The sequence below is a fragment of the Rhinatrema bivittatum genome, chromosome 12, assembly GCF_901001135.1.
Source record: "Rhinatrema bivittatum chromosome 12, aRhiBiv1.1, whole genome shotgun sequence".
In the NCBI taxonomy this organism is placed as follows: Eukaryota; Metazoa; Chordata; class Amphibia; order Gymnophiona; family Rhinatrematidae; genus Rhinatrema; species Rhinatrema bivittatum.
The window spans coordinates 39,207,454-39,225,170 of NC_042626.1; the positions used below are offsets into that span (position 1 = coordinate 39,207,454).

General features: G+C 44.8%; 1 protein-coding gene across 3 annotated transcripts in view; it reads right to left on the minus strand.

Annotated features, from left to right (window-relative positions):
- ST14 (suppression of tumorigenicity 14) overlaps window positions 1–17,443 on the minus strand; it is a 95,464-nt gene extending 78,021 nt beyond the window's left edge. The window contains exon 1 of one of the 3 annotated variants that reach the window (XM_029572791.1): window positions 17,024–17,443. In XM_029572791.1, coding sequence (XP_029428651.1) covers window positions 17,024–17,068 — 45 coding nt within the window. In that variant the 5' untranslated portion in view covers window positions 17,069–17,443. Of the gene's footprint in view, window positions 1–16,152; window positions 16,283–16,393; window positions 16,477–17,023 lie in introns of those variants that run through there. The other 2 variants (XM_029572792.1, XM_029572793.1) reach the window with 2 other exon arrangements.
- Between the last annotated feature and the right edge of the window lie 274 nt (window positions 17,444–17,717).

Sequence of the window (17,717 nt, forward strand, 5' to 3'; positions counted from 1 at the left end):
AAGAGTTCACACCTGGCCCCCAACCCTATTCCCTCTCATTTTGCCTCCCCTCACTTCCTTTTTCTCTACAAAAGAAGCCCTGATCATTGCATGGTCCCTACAAGCTCAGAAAATGTGGTCAACGTACTCCAATATGGTCCTCTTTTCATTGGCTTCCAATTCAATATCGCACACACTATAAAATATTAACTTTGATCCATGGGATTCTCTCTAACAATAATATGGTTTGGCTGGGTGCAGCCTTGCATTTTTATGCTCCACAAAGAGCACCAAGATTAGCAAATAAAGGTTTGCTGGATGCGTCCTTGGTTCACCACACCCATTGTCAGTGAAGTTCGCAATGGGCCGGCTATAGAGATCGCTCTAAGATTGAGGGACTCAATGACAATAAACATGAGAATGACTAATATTAAAGCTCTTAAGAAAAAAAAGCCAAGTTTTTAAGGCTATTAGCTTTTGAGATCAAGTAACCAAGCTTTTTTCCTATGTTGTATGTTGAGAAGTATGTGTTGCTTAGTGTTAGTTTTTATTAATTGTTCTGCAGTACTGCATATATTATACAAATTTTGAAACTTTGTAAACTGCCCTGATCTCCCCAAGAAGGCCAGTATATAAACATCTGTAAATAAGATAAAGGAAGACAATATAGAGCAGTCGTATTATAGCAGTAAATAGTTCTAGTTCAGCAATGGCAAACTCCAATCCTGAAGAGCTGTAAATAAACTGTTGAAACCTGGACTATGCAAACTGGATGAAATGTATTGCAAATTGACTGCATGATTATCCATGCAGGAAGTCCTGATAGTGAGATCCACTGGAATTTGCCATGTCTGTTCTAGTTGCTATTGAAAAAGGCCAAAAACCAGAATATACATATTTTTAGTCTATCCACAGACAATTAAAACATGACTGTGAAACCATAGTACAACTGCAGCCATAGAACAGCTCCCCTATGAGGAAAGGCTAAAGAGATTAAGGCTATTCAGCCTGGAGAAGAGACAGCTGAGGGGGGAATATGATAGAAGTCCATAAAATCAAGAAAGGACTTTAATAGGAAACATGAATCAGTTACTACCTCTTTCAGATAATAAAAGGACTAGAGGGCACACCATAAAGTTAGCAGATAGCACATTTAAAACAATTCGAAGATAATTGTGCCTTGAGTGTGTGAGAATTAAGTTCTGGAATTCATTGCCAGAGGAAGTGTTTAAGGCAGTTAGGGTAGCTGGGTTTAAAAAGGTTTGGATAAGTTCCTGGAAGAGAAGTCCATAAACTGCTATTAATCATGTTGAGTTAGGGAATAGCCACTGCTATTACTGGCATTAGTAGTATGGGATCTAATTGGGTACTTGCCAGGTACTTGTAACCTGGATTAGCCACTGTTGAAAATAGTATGCTTGGCTTGATGGACCCTTCTTCTGACCCTGTAAGGCAACTTCTTAAAGTTTTTATGAATATGAATAAGATTTGCATACAGTGGAGGCAGTACATGCAAATCATCTCTCATGCATATTCATTGTGGAGATCCTGAAAATCTGGCCTGTTTGTGGTTCCCAAGGACCAAAGGTTGACCATCCCTGCTCTAAGCAAAAGGCAGAAAAATTAGCAGGCACACTTAGTATGAGAACTTGACTCTGAAACGATAAGGCCCATCTCATCAACTGCTGAAGGGAAAAACCTGCATTTTAAATGGGGAACACAAACCAGAACCAGAGTTTTAAATGGTTGTTAAAAATGACAGCATTAAAAAAAAGGGGGAATTAATTTGAATCCAATGGCACTGAATAATAGGCAGACCAAGGTGGTCCTTAGTTTTGTTCCCAAATTGGGACTTCTGTAAGCAGCCTTCGCAACTTCTTGGGTGGTGTTGGGGGTGGGGAATAACATGGTCATCATTAAGAGCGACACCTGGTGGTCAGAATCAGAGCCCAAACTACAGGGCCCTGAAAGAAGTCCTGGTGCATGACTCCCAGCCCCAGGACCATTACTGCAATGACCAGACTAAGAACAGTGAGGGCCTACTAAAATAGGGGAAGAATCCCAGGTGGATGCGAATGAAGAAGTTTCGTGGTGCCAGAACCCCAGCACTGGATCCCATTGAGCTGGAAGAAAAAGGAGAAAGGAGGAACCCCCTGGCACTGAACAAAGCGCCAACGCATAAACACTAATTGGCTCCAATTCATGAATTCATTTGGCCTTTTATATTTCTGTGGTCTCAATAACCATCTAAAATCCTTTGAATAATCTCTACATAAAACTTCCTTGGTACGCTGCAAAAGCTTCTTAAATTTCCTGGTAGAACTGGTCTAGGATTGGGATGAGTCATGCTGGAGACCATCTCAGGTCAATCGGAGGAGACAGATGTCACAGAGACCAGTGCCACACTGATAATTACGGTCAAACCAAACACAAATATCTTGAGCAAATGCCACTTCTCTAGGGGATAAACTAATGGCGATTCATTAAGGGCACAATTATTTACGAAGAGTTAAGCCTTGCTTGTGAGAGTACGTCCATTCACTGTCATATAGCATAGAACCTACCAGAAATTTTGTTATAAAAATTAAAATTTTCCCATCACAGTTTTTGGATTATTGTGACCCCTTTTATTGTTCTTGTTTAAGGACTACAAGTTGCACATATTTTGGTATTTCTGGTGTCAATAAAAATAATGCTCAGGAATAGTCTAAATATAGTGGCAGCAACAGATTTGATGAATTCTGTGGTCATTACACCCCCAGTTCTTCTACTAGGTTGGTGAGATTTTGGCCAGTTTTACAACCAGTGCAAGCAGTAGCAACAATGTTCCTTAATACCTGCTCCTGTTATACAGCTCATGCCTCTTCATACTGAATTACTTCCATAATGCAAATTATGATAATTTTTACATCTTTTCCAATATGGCAGTTTTAATAATGAAATAAAAAATTACAACGAGAAAGGTTGCTGCATTCAAGTGCTCAGGCCTTTGGCAGTAACATGTATTGAAGAAACTCAAAAACATCTACCTGTAAAGAGATGCTAAAGGTGCACAGGAAATTTACAGTCTAGGAATTAATGCCCAGAACTAGATAGGGAGGGAAACTAAAAACCAAGTAGTTATTGTGTGGGAAAATGCCCCAATCTCCACTTTTGTACTTTGGGCTGGATGGGAGTTTGCACTAACTATATTCTTCCCAGAGGTCTGGCGGCCCGGATTGAAATATGTTCATGACCACTCACCCTCTTCTGCAGCATCAGCCCTGCATCTGCACACTGACTTATTTCCGTTTTGTCAGACACGTTGCACATACATTGGCTGAGACAGAAAGGTACAGACTGGAAAACAAACTAAACTGCACTGCTATTATTCCTTACATAGAACCTGCAGGCTAGCAGGATACTTGGCCCCTGTCATAACACAGACCATCACCAAATAGAGAATAAGCAACTACAAAATTAGAAGCAGATGCATGCAGGAAAAAAAAACTGAACTGGAAACACCAAGAAATCAGATGCTGCATGCAGCACGACACTGGAGCAATGGAAACAGAAAAAAAAAAGGCAAAAGAATGAATAGGAACAAAAAAACAACACTATAATCCTGTGAGAAACACAGAACAGCAGATATGGCAGCAAAGCATGTCATAGCCTGTCACCAGTTGAGAAACCTAATATGGTCAGAGACCATATTAAATGTCACAAGAATCGTGAAATTGTCCACGCTTAGTTTGCAATTGCTTTTCTTCTATTTTTTAACCACAGATGTACAAACTGTCACACCAGTAGTTTCCCCGAAGAGACACTCTCAGAGAACCTGCATTTGGATGCAGTCAGAAAAGACATGACAGATAAATGACTCTGTTAGAGGAAGCATCCATGTCACAAATGAGAGAACTGTTTTTGAAGTATTCACAGCGAATACCATTTAAAAATTCTATAGCAAAATGCTGGATCAGCTTTTCAAACGCATGCCATGAAAAGTAATTATTTCCAAGGTGACGCTGCACACAGGTTTCACTTCATTTGGGCCTGGCAGTTTCTTCCTGCTCCTTTGGGCTTCCAAGTTCAGTCGGAACCAGCCTTCACAACTATCCCCGTCCCTCCTTAAGACCAGCTAGCGTGGAAATGGCTCACCAGATCCCAACTAACATGGACCCTAGAGGACAGAAGAACTGGCAAATTACAGACCAAAAATAGCCAAACCAGCAAAAACTAATAGAGCAATTTTCAAAAAGCCTATTTAAGCTGGGCAAATCAGTTTTAAAAACTGCCCACCCTCCGTGCAGCTACAAGTATGCACGCTCTTCTGAGGGGTAGGGAAGGGGAGACAACTGCATGCATTATTTAATATTTTGTACAGAAAAGGCACCTTCAGAGACAGCAGGTTGCAAAGCTCTGTGGATATTTTACTTTTGAAAATTATCCAGGGAAAAAAAAAAAGTATGTTTGTACTTTCCCTTTGAGAACTGGTGGAACTGTACGAACAGAAGAAAACTGCCGCCCCCCTCTCCAAATCTTTTTCTCCCAAGCACATCAAAAGCAAACAGCTTGCAAGGGAGTCAGCTGGACTATTAGATGAGGGGGGAGGGGAGTGTTTTACAAGAGGCAGCAGTAAAACCCCATGAATTCTTTGCTTCTGGTTTCCCTGCAGAGGATGTTGGGGAGGAAGCCACATCAGAATTAGCCTTTGAAAGTGATGAGTCAGAGGAAGGAAAGCAAATGATTGGGAAAGTGGGAAATGGGTACAAATAATCTGAACTATGCAAGCATACATGATGCAGAGCTGCACATTACGAGTTACAGTTCAGGAAGAAGAATCTTTGGGTGGCTGTGGGTCGATGCAGTGAGTTCTGCAGAATAAAGGCCAGTGGTGAGACTCCCAGTGTGGCTGAAGAATTCTCTCTCTCTGCGTCTCCATTTGCCTCTTCTCCAATAAAATACCATATATCAGAGACATATTTAGGTTTTTTTGCCATATAAAAGCGTTGGGAAGTGGGGAGTCGTAGCTTTTTCCTCGGAGAGAAGCAGGTTTCGGCAACTACAATAGGAACCGGGATATTTCAGGGAGTTTGTTCACCCCCTCTCAGTAGTCCCCCCACAAATCCAAAGCCAGTCACTGACAGCAGCATCAGTAATGGGTTTTAAGGTTTTGGCACTGCTGGCGCGACTTCCTGTCAGCTTCCTTTTATGGAAGACTAGACATAGTCCCAGCCAGGAGCGTCTCACCTGCCCAATCCGGGCATCACAATCTGTTGCCCAGGTCAAGCTGCGCTTATTTATTTAAAAGTATTTGATACCCACCCTTCCTATGTTCAGGGTGGGGTACAATAAACACATAAAAATTGAAAAGAACAATAAAATAAAATAAAAATGTTAATGCAAGATTAATAAGGACCCATTGCAAAAACAAATCAAAGCACATAAGTACATAGCCAATACCTCTGTCACATGGGATGATTCATGGAGGGACAGAGGGGGATTGCGAGAGTCTCACTCAAAGACAGGAACTCCAGGGAACTATAAATGGCTGCTTACATTTGGGAATGCTTTTTTAAAGAGATGGGTCTGCAGAGGTAGAAGGCAGGCAGGCTGGCCCCACGTGGAATGCTGGAAACCACGATGGAAACCATGAAACTCTGCTTCGCATAATGGGACACATAATAAGGCATCTGATGGGGTACCATGGCTCAGATCTTCTGCAATACTTTGCAACCCTAGCAAATAGGCTGCTCCCAGAATTCTGCCATCCTACATATAGACTGGTCTATCTCAGAAAACCAGATGTGAAAAATGGAAAGCTGTTGTAATATCGAGTCAACTTTAGATTTTTAATTACATTTTCTCTTTATAAAATTTATAGAATTTTTGTCCTGTTATATAGAAGTTGGGGACTCTCTCAATAATACAACAGCTTTCCATTTTTCACATCTGGTTTTCTGAGATAGACATTGTGTAAGCAGACTGGTCTGTTTTTGTGCTTGGGTTATATGTTACAATGCAACAGTTATTTGTGATATATCTGTCTGTTTACAAGTTATTGGTTTCATTGTTAGGATTAAATGTTACATGGTAATTCTTATTGTAATTGAGCACATTATAATCACTAGGTGTATTGGATGAATGAAGACCTTCATAGGCAATAGTGAGATAGGATCTAGTGGTATGAACGAGTGAGTCGTAGGTTTGGTAGATATTCCATCATATGCCATATGTTATAAAAAGCGTATCTATATGTGATGTTCCACAAAAGTGTCATTATACTTTTGTATGATACCAAGTGTTACCTGCAGTAAATTTTAAAATTATTCGTTTCTTAAAGATTTTTTTAAATTCTTTTTGAAACATATATGATTCCTTCATGTTCTATAAGTCTTATTATGCTCCTATTTGTCACTCAAAAATCAGCTGCTTTCTGATTGTGAATAGGCAGTAGTCAGCTAAAAGCATTCAATATAGTTTTCAATTCTCTCTTCTCCCTTTCATGTAAGGCTAGGCAAAGGTACCAGTTACATGGTACTTCAGCACCCCCAATACTGAAGAAATCTTCTTCACCAAGTGCTAGCAGTTCTGGGATTTCCCACTGCAGCAAAAGAGCCGAGTGCAGAGACAATAGATATAAATGTTCTCACTTCCTTTAAAAAGTGTTATGTAATATACACGAGACATCAGGATGCATACGCATGCATGTAGTACAAGATACACAACTCTTTATAAGGAAGTAAGAGCACAAACTATGTCTAGGTTCAGTTTTTAGATTACTTGACAACTCCCTACTCATCGCTCTGCTGTTTCTTTTGGACATCGCACACCCTTTACAATAATCACTCGCAAAACATTACAAAATTTAGTATCTGACTAATGAAGGAGGCCAGCCTGCTGTGCAAACTATGAAACATGATGCAATACATGGACACATGTATTTCATGCACAGATATGATACTGTGATCAAACTGGCAGATAAAGAGTGGCAAAATAGTGGTTATGGACCGCCAGATGTACCTCACTGAGATATCCAGGCAACTATCAGATACCACCTATTACCAGTTTTTACCCGGTCATCCTACTCAGGCCTTGCAGCTTGCTATTGAAAAAGTGAAAATGGCCTTACTGTTGGTTTCCTCACTAAAAGGGAAGCTTTGTTCCTGTCATCTAATCACCCCAGTGGTACCGGTTTTCTACTTATTGCCTAAGATTCACAAACTAGCCAATCCGCCGGGAAGACTGAATGAGAGAGGGGCTCTAACAGGGACCCTCGACCAGAAACAATTTGTGGACAGATTTCTTGCTCCAAAGGTTCTGCTGATCCTATCATTCATGAGAGGCTCTCAATTTTTGATCAACCAGCTGAATGATTTCACGAACCTTGCTGATGTCACTCATTTGGTCACTCTTGATGTGGAATCACTATACTTGAATATCCCGCAACATTGAGCTTCGAAGATCATTGGACAGGCATTGGACACGAGGACATGTCCCTACCGCATCCCAACTCTGTTTTTGTGCAGTTTGGCTGAGTTTGCACTCACGCAGAATTACTTTGCGTTTGATGGTCAATATTACCAACAGATCTGTGGCACAGTAGTGGGTGCCACTATGGCTCCAGATGTGACCAATTTATATATAGGGGTTGACTTCTTGCACTTGTTTTCCAGCTTGCTGACACCCTTACATATTGTTAAGTGCTTTTTGGCTGTGAAGCACATATGATTCTTTTGGGCCCCTATTTGATTTTTGATATTTTGCTGTGGGATAGGTACCTGCGGGTTCTTTTTTTTTTTTTTTTCCTTCAATGCATACACACCAGGCTTGATGATTTGTGTATTATGTGATTTCAGTTCATTTTCATGTAACATATCCAATTCACAACAGTTAATGTCATAAACCAAAACTAAGCTGTTCATGCATTATTCAGCCCACGTTTTTGGCATTAGTCAATAGCAGCGGAGCCCTTTTCACAGGGACTGATCACCTCACAAATCTGAAACCTGCCCTTAGCCTCTGCTAGCCTTTTAGTACATTAGGAGATTTAGGGAAGGGAGAGAATGAGGTTGTTCACTTAATGTCAGCAGACAAAACAGGTTTAATAGCATCAGAGAAAAGATTTCAAAAGCCTGACTTTTTTAAAAAACGTTATCCCTACACTGATACAGCCTACTACTACTACGGAGGTTAAAGAATTAAAATAGCGCTCCTCTTCTGAGACTCTACATATATTATCCACAGGTGCACATTCTGAGAGTTGGCTCTATCGTTTGTCATATATTTATGGTGCCACACAAACTCACTAAAATGCATTTCGCAACAGACTGAGGCGCACATAGAAGAACATACGAAAGATCTGAGTGACATGACCGGCTGCTCAAAACGTTTTGGAGTAATTTAAACTGTGAGGGGTAAGGACCTGAGGAAAAAGGAAGGGAAAAAATACTGGGGCGTGGTAAATGACAGCAGCACCGCTACAACCTTTTGTCTGTCTCTTTCCTTTCACACAATACGGCTCCCCTTCGGGAAACATCTCCAGCAACCTCTGGAAAGGTCACAATAGAAAGCCGGAGAAAGGGAGCAACCGAATTGCATGAAATTACTTGTAAAGTTCCCAGGCATCGACAGACAAAAGACGAGGAGGTACGGTCGCTACAGATTGCCCTTAGTCCAGGATGCAACCTTTTGTTTAGCCGTTTTACCAGCACTGGTGGGAGAAGGAGACTCTTGGGGGGATGGACTGCATCGAGAGATTTTCCCACCCCTTGAGCTTTCGGAAAACATGGCCCTAGACTTTGCAGGCCCTCAATATGGAGCAGTGTAAAGGCTGCGTTTACCCCCCCCCCCCCCCCTTCCCAAATACTGCACAAGTTACATAACTTCTTCCGAAAAGCAGATTTTATTGATTGGACAAAGATGGCCGCAGCCCATAGACATTGAATAATCAGCAGTTAGCAAACATATCAATATCATCATCATAACTGTACAAAACTCCATAACAACTCGTAACTAAATTAGTGACCAGCGAGCCCCCCCCGCTTCTATGTGGTAAGTATAAAAGTCAGCTGAGGCGGGCGCACACCCCTTGGCCGTATAAGCTGTGGAGCTGTCCTTTGACACCTGGCCGTTAAAGCCATAGCGTCCGGCGACCCGACCGTGGAAGTCGGGAACATTTGTTCTAATCGCCCCAGCATTTCCTTCTTCTTCCCTCTTGGCCGTTGAAGCGTCGAGGGACTGCGCCGGATCTGTTAGGCCGCTTGCCCAGTCTGAACCGCCTGTTTGATCCTCCTAAATGCAGGGGGGGGGGGTTGTCGCTTCTGCCAGTCACCATGCCACGGTTCCCCGGTAGCGACACTGCTTACCGGGGACCCCCCAACCCACCCAGGCTGCGGCCATAAGGTGCAACACCACTTGAACCTGCAGATCAGAATTAAAATGTCCAAGCAGACGTCCGATAGATGTACACCATCAGGCCGAAAAAATCCCCTGGACTCATTTATAAATTCATGTGTAACAGACAAACCAAAGACACGCATTAATTTTCCCATCCCTTTGTTAATCTTTTCCTAACCTTTTCCATCGCTGAATGAGAGCGCTCACCTCTCCATATTCTGTGGGGGTGATGCAGGACCAGACCATCACAGACTGCGGGAACATATTATGGAATACCATTAAATCTTTCTGCATTTTTTGGGTGAGAGCGACGCTTTTGGTACGGGGCATATCATTACCGCCGAGATGTATGCAGACTGCCGAAGGAGTGTCAGGGTTGCGATTGCGTAGCTCCAACACAGTCGGTAATAACTGGTCCCACAACATCCCTTTCCAAATCAAAAACAGTTGCTGAGGTGCCATCCCTAGGTGCTCCCCTGTCAGGCATTGCAGGGCCCTCCTATATGCCCACCGCACATAAGAGTGCCCAATTATCCACGCAAATGACATCCTCCACCCACGATCTGTGCAAATTAAAGCAAGAGAAAAGAAACACATGAAGCGGGGAGGGTCGATAATCCCGGCTACTCGCTACCTGTAAAATAACCCGGCGGCCTCACATATCTCCTGAACCTTCCAGAGCGCCAACTGCCAATTGCCATGACCTCACCAAACTAGCTGCTGCTGTCGCCACCCCTATGCGGAAGGAGTGCGACGAATAGCCCTCTGTGCCCAGACCCAAGGATTTTAAAGCCATTGCAATCCCGACATAACTGGTATCTCGTTAATGGTACCCCAGACGCGTGTACCAACAGAGGACCTCCGTATGTTGTACACCGTATCTGCCAATATGCTATCGAACAACAAACTGGGCAAGTGGGCTCGCCATACCATTCACGGAGGGTGATATTCGCTCCTTTTATCAATTGATCTGTTTTGGACCTGTGAATGCGAGGGGTCAGTTTTCCCTCTTCAAGTCTTGTATCTAGCATCTCCCGAAACGCTAGGAGGTAGCTCTTCCGTGTGTTCACTGACAAGGACCCCAAAATCATGCTCCAAAGTTCGGAGGGTCAAGTAGCCACACCACCTCGGGTGTGGGGGTCGGGTAACGGTCTGCCATTGGTGCTAGGCTGTGAAATGTTGTGAATTGCAAGAGGGAGAGAGAGTCAGCAATGTTATTGAGTCTACCTGGGACATGGGCTGCTCTAAAGGTGATATTGAAGCGCAAGCACGTGAGCATCAAATGCCGGATGAGAACATTCGATTCAAAAGTGCGTGCAGACAGTGCATTAATCACTTGCACCGCAGCCATGTTGTCAGATCTGAACACAATGTGAGACCCCACAAGTGACTCTCCACAGATAAGAAGGGCAACCACAATTGGGAATAACTCGAGGAATGTTAAGTCCTTGGTGACTTTGTGCCGGCACCACAGATGTGGCCACCGCTCAGCACACCAAGTTCCCTGGAAATAAATCCCGAATCAAATGCCTCCTGCCGCATCTGTGAATAACTCCAGCTCACTGTTCTACCTAGGGGTCCTGCCACAATGCAACGCCATTGAAGTCCTTTCCAAAGGTCTCCCACACAACCAGGTCACTCTTAATTGCACTGGAAACCCTTAGACGGTGGTGTTTTTTCACGCACCCCAGCCATAGCAAGTGATAACCTGTGTAAAAAAGGCCCTGCCCATAGGAATCACCCTTGAAGCGAAGGTAAGTAACCCGATCAGGGACTGGAACTGCCTCAAGGTGGCCTTCTTAAGGCAGCGCATTTCAGAGATTGCCTCCCTAAGCTTAAACACTTTATCCTCAGGCAACCTGGACCGCTGGGCCACCGCATCCAGCTCAATCCCGAGGGAGGTAATTGTGGTAGCTGGTCCCTCCGTTTTCTCTTCAGCTAACGGGACACCGAAGTGACTTTTTTGCAATGACCAGTAGGTTAAAGCAGTCAGCGCCATTCCTCCCCACCAAAAGGAAATCGAGGTAGTGCACTATCTGCATGCTGTTCAATTACCCAATGCAAAATGAACTGAATAATTCAAACAATGCGCCAGAGATTGAACAGCCCATCGGTATGCAGCTGTCAATATAAAACTGCCCCTTGAAATGAAAACCCAGCAAGTGGGAGGAGTCCGGGTGCACCGGCAGAAGGCGAAATGCAGACTCTATGTCTACCTTAGCCATGTGCACGCTGGATCCTGCCTCCTTGATCATCTGAATTGCCGCGTCAGATGAGGAGTACAACACCGCACATAATGAGGGACAATTTGGTTGATGCCCGAATTACCAGGCGGGAAGACAGGTTATGTATCAGCCGGAAGCGTCCCGGCTCTTTTTAGGGAACCATACCCAGGGGGATAATACCAAATTTGGCGAAGGGGGATAATACCAAATTTGGCGAAGGCGGATAAGGGAAGGGGCCCGCTATCCTGCCTAAAGCTAATTCAGCTTGCACTTTTTTCCTTGCCTGCTCCTCATGCATCGCTATTGAACGGGCATTGCTTGGAGGGGGTTCCAGCATAATAGGGGCTATAATTTGACTAGGGATCCATGAAGCCGTGCATGAAGCCAAAATAAATCCGCTCAGCCTCGTCCTGGTAAGGATAGCGATCAAGCCATGGGCGCATTGCCTCAACGCTGACCGGGGTTGGGGCCTGTGAACTCAGCCGGGCGTCCCCCCTGCTGCTGCTGAAAATTGTCTGTGATCTCTGGAGGTGCGACACTGAATGGCCGGGTATGAACTGAAACCGCAGGTGGAGCAAATGTGTTTGAACTTACAGTTTTCCACGTGCAGTGACCAGCGTTGAACTGTTTGCATGTGTCTCGCCTCCCCGCACCCTGAAATGAACCTCTCTCTCATGAATGAGCCCCTCTCTCTCAAATAACTGTATTGATGGAACCACTCTATCCGCCCATGAGGACTTCTGTAAAGTCATCTCATCCAACTACAGGTCATTCAATCTGTGCTGCCAAGAGACGGCGGGGTTTTGGGCCATGTTTTTCCGAAAACAAATGTCGTAGTTCAGCCAAGTCCAACCTCCCCGCCTCTGTGCTATCATGATGGTGTCCATGTATCTTATGAGGAAAGGGGAATGTTCAGGCTCGCGTTCCACAATCCCGGTCATGAAAATGTGGAAAGCCCTGATCCAATTCTGAATGTTCTTGCCCACTTTGGGTCTCTTTTCTTTCACCTCACTTGATCCCCCTTTCTCTGGCTCAACTTCCATATCAGTAATAAGGAGTGAAAAATATATCAATATAATCCCGCTTCCATATTTTTTCTTTAATTGATGCTGGCACACTGTGGGCTAAGGATGTGACCCCACATAAAACAAACACCGCTCGCTACTTGTGGCGCTGGATTTTGAGAAGCCAAACTGGCGGGGGGCTAAGGGAAGGATTGACGTCTACTGGCGACCTGAGGAGTGTGAACTAAGGCTGGCAAACTGTTAACTGTTGATTGCAGCACCGGAGTCGAGGGTAGGGTTGACAGGCAAGGGGTAGCCTGAGTAGTAGGGATCCTTTCTGCCTCAGTAACCACTTGCCCACTACTCTCATGCTCATCCACAGGATGAGAACCCCAGACTACTGCTGCTGAACCTCTTTGCCTCACATTCTTCCCTCTTATGAGGAACAGAACAAAAGCAAAGCGACTCGGCTAACACCCTATTGGTATCACTGCAATCAGATGACTATAAAGTATCACAATTCGAAGGCTTACCTCGTCCCCTGTCATATGAAGTAGCCTCTGTGCTAGGAGCCGTGGAAGCTGTAGCCAATGGGTCGGGGGCCGGCAAAGCTTCCCCGCAACCTAAGACAGTCATGGAAGCCCCAGTGACGCATCAGGGCCAATTAATAGCTTTTCTGGGGCCCACAGGACGCCTTTCCTTGTCCGCTAATGCCCCTAGCTGCTGTGATTTGGCATTCCTCTTGCGTAACGCTGACCACCGACCCTGCGGAGCTGAGGAGAGCGCTGTTATATCCTGCACTAGGTCGTCTCCTGGTGAGCACTCGGGCTCTCCTGATGAAGCACCTTTGCCCCGTCCGTGAGACGATGAAGGGGGAGACCCCACCATGCGCTGCCTTACCCACTCCATTCCATGCGCAGCTGCGTGCTCTTTAATTTCTAACAGGCACTGATCCGTGTCACAGCTGGTGCTGCAGTATTTGATACCCCCTGCTTTTTGCGCCTGCACTGCCCTGCGGTCTGCTTGCTCGCTTTTGGCTTGATGATCCTGTTCTTAACCTCGGTCTCTCTCACCGCTGAACCTTTTGAGCCTGCTACCCCGAGGAGGGCCTGTTGATGTGCCGAGGACCCTTCTGCCGCTGCTGACTTGTAGACACCATCCCCAACTGACAATTACTGCATTGCAAAGCTACAATTAATCGATAAACCTTTTTTTTTTTTTAAACCCCTGCTGTTTGTATCCTCGGTAATATGGCCGCAGCCATGTGGCCCAGATGACTTAAATGGCAGCCGACAAACCCTGCTCCCCAACCTGGCTGCCACCCTGTGTTCCAAGTGCAGTCCCCAAAATGATCACCGGCATAATGGCTGTTGCCATGTGCTGCCCCCCCCCCCCAAAAAAAACAATGGCTGCTGCCATGTGCTGGCACCCCAGCATACAAAGACATGCACTGCAAACAGGCCGCTAGCCCTTTAAACACATAATGTGCACTGCACTGCTGTGGCCTTTGTTCTTTTAGGACGCTAGTAATTATAATACCTTGTGCAACTAAATTCAAAAAGAAACTAAAAACACTTCTGTTCAACCATGCCTACACAGAATAACTTTTTTCCCTTCCCCCCCCCCCCCCCCCCCCCCCCCCCCCCCCCGTAGTCCCCCCCCCCCCCATTCAGGTGACCGCCCTCTCCTTATTTTAAGGAGACATTCATTGTAAATTGTTTTCTCTGGTTATGACTTTCTTGTTTTCTCTATCCTTCCTACTGCCTTTTGGTTTTACCCCCCCCCCCTGCCCTAAATAAATAAATAAATAAATAATATAAATGATACCTCATACAACAGGGGGGGGGGGGGGAAATCGGTATATGCTATACATGCGATATGAGATGGCTATTTAATAATACCAGATGGCTATTTAATAATACCTTTAAACATATATACCTATGTATTGCTAATCCTTGAAATACCAAACCCATATCTAAGAATGCAAATACCCATTACACCAGGGCCCTTGGCCTTAAAAGAATAAACAGGCCACTAGCCTTTTTAGCTGCCCTAAATACTAATTAGTAATGTAACAGGGGACATTACCATGGGGCTGCTGGCCCTATAACAAAACACTTCTAGCTGAAATAAATTTAAGTACATATGGCCTTTTGCAAGGGGCAACAGCAATTTAAAATTACCTGGATTTAACAAACTGGGTGAATGGTGGACATATATTGCCGCTAGTCTTTAATTACCCGATTATTTATATATAAATATATAAGTTTATATCTTCTAGATGCAATAAATTAATTAGAACTGTAGTGAATTTAACATTACACCAGGGCCTCTGGCCCTATAGTATGGCAGGCTGCCAGCCTTTTAGATGCCATAAATAGTAATAAATAAGCGGAAAAGACAATTACCATGGGGCCGCTGGCCCTATAAGCAAATACTTTAGATGCAATAAAAGTTACACAGATGAGGGCCGCTGGCCCTTAAACATAAGCAATAATAATACAATTAAATGTATAATAATAAATACAGGACCGCTGGCCCTTTAAGGATATAGAATTAAATGCCTTTGCTTAACTGTTCAGCTCGGTTCACCAGCAAGCTGCAGGCTCCAGCTAAAGCTGGAAGATATTAATGAAAAATGTACAGTAATGGGAAAAAGAAATTCACTGAGCAGCAAAGTAACAAAAGAACAAATATAAATGATCCATATATTCAGAATTGGGAAAAGGTTGAAAATATCTGAAGGAATTATTTTTCTGGCGTAATTTAATTTACTGCTATATAAGGTAAAACCTGAGTATGAACAAGACTTCACGCATTGCTGTGGTCATGTATGTAAGGTATGAGTGAGGGTTGAATTCAGTTGAATGAGTGATTGTGAGAATAAAAAGAGGAAAAATGTGTTAGATTGTTGTGTTTGGGTAACACGATATAGAACATCTGGGTTCAGAATAATGTACTATTTTCTGTACTTTAAGATAATGATATATAGTTATGTTTATACTTCTGGAAATGTGTGAGTTGTACCAACTGAGACAATCTTAATAAACAAATTAAAAAAAAAAAATTCTCAAAGTTCTCCTCTGCAATTTCTGACTCCATAGGAGCAGCTGCTACACGCTAGGAAAAAAAAATAAATATATATATATATATATATATATATATATATAGTAAATGTATAGCCATTGTAAATTGCCATCAAACCTGTAAATTGTTACTCTATTTCTGTATTAGTTGTAAGTTCTTGTATATATAGTTATTGTGCCCTGTAAAGTTTTAAGTTACTTGTAAACCAAAACGATGTGCAAATGGTTGTCAGTATATAAAAAAAAAAATTCTAAATAAATAAATAAATAAATAAAGCAAGCAAGGAGGAAAGAACACCATGCCTGGCTACCTGATTTCCAAAGTGAAACTAAAGGGAAAAATTCTGCCGGCTGTGCTAGTGGACTGGCTGCACCCCATGCTGTGCCGAGCAGAAAGAAAGGGGAGTGCCCTGTTTTTCCCGAGGCTGATTCAGGAAAGACTAAGCCCCCACACAAAAGTTAAAAGCTGAAATGCTGTACCGGTTGCTCCCAGCCCTGCCATGCCTGGCAGGAACATTAACCACTGCGCTCCTCAAATGTATTCAATGTTGCTTCTGCCGAACTCCCCCCTCCCCCTCCTGAGTCTTAAGCTTCCTCCTCTTAAGCTTCCTCCTTCACATGAACTGCAAAACGCTACAATTGTTTCTAAATGCTGCCCCAGCCTGGCAGAAAAGTGCAGAGCCCCAGCATGGGCCTGGCCAGAACAGAACCTTAAACTTACTCAGCCACCTGAACCGCAAAACGCTACTATGTTTTCAATGCTGCACAAGGGAAGATGAAGCTGCTCTGTGCCTGGCAGAAAAGGAAGGGCCGCCCACCCTTTTCTACCTGCCCCTCCCCTGGCCCCTGCCTACCTTGCCTTCCACGCCCCCATTGTGTCCTGCTTCCTTAGCTGAGTCGCAGGCTCTTAAGATTTAAATTCCTTGAGGCTTTACTTGGAAGTCTTTACCAGTTAAGAGACGATTGCCCCGGAACTTTATTTCACCAAAACAAAGCTTGTAGGAAAAAAAAAAAACGAGACAAAAAGTAATCCATTCCCTCTCACCACCGGCCCCAGCAAACCGCCTTATGGGCCGGAAAGCCAGCAGTAAGCAGCGAGCGCTGGTGAGATCGGGAAACCTGCGCAAAGTCCAGCTGGGAGCGCGCACTCCTGCTCCAGCGGGTCCCCCCGCCGGTGCCGATCTCCTGCCACCTGCCAGATGGCTCTAGGTGGCGATCTTTTTCGGGCTGGCCAATACTTCCTGCAATTTGCTGCCCTAATATTTCTGCCCAGCCAAGAAGCCCGCCCTCCCTGCCTCTCCCGATTCCGGCCTCCGAACCCCGCTGGGGGGGCTGGAAGGGAGCCGCTCACCTCAGTCCTGGAGTTGTATTTCAGGCCCGAGTCAGAGTTCTTCATCCTTTTCCTTCCCCCCCCAACTCGGTAGGGCGTTGAAGTTCGCGGGGACGGGACTTTTTCTCTCCGGCTGCTGACGGCTCTGCTTCTGTTGGCAAGGATCCGGCCTCTGCTTCTGCTTTCAGCTCGCCTTCACCTTCCGGCTTCCTCCATCGCGCCGAGCCAGGTGAAACTTAAGGGAACAAACTCCTCAGGTGGCGCCAGCACGCTCTCTCCCCTCCTCTCGATCTCCGGACCGGGACACTGCTTTCCTCTGCAGGCTCGACCCTTTTCTGCCTCTTTGTTGTGGCTGTTTTCCTCCTCCCTCTCTCTCTCTCAGGTAGTTTCAAGGTGTGGCTCTCGCCTCCCGATCACACGAGATTAGCCCCTACGTGAAGTCCCTCCCCTTCCCCCGTGTGACAGGTAAAGGCTGGAGCCCCAAGCAGGAAAAGAAACCGAACTGCAGCACCCAGGGGGGGAGGAGGGAGTGAAACTCTGACACACACACACACCTACCAGGGTCACTGGTGAAGGCGGGCTGGGAGGGTTCCCAGGTTGGCCGAACAAGCTGAGCCAGACTTGACTTTGCCCCACTGCATGCATGGAGTTGTAGTTCTGATATTTCTATTGCCCATCAGGCCTATGACAGGTACTGCCTGGCAACTCCCTGTCG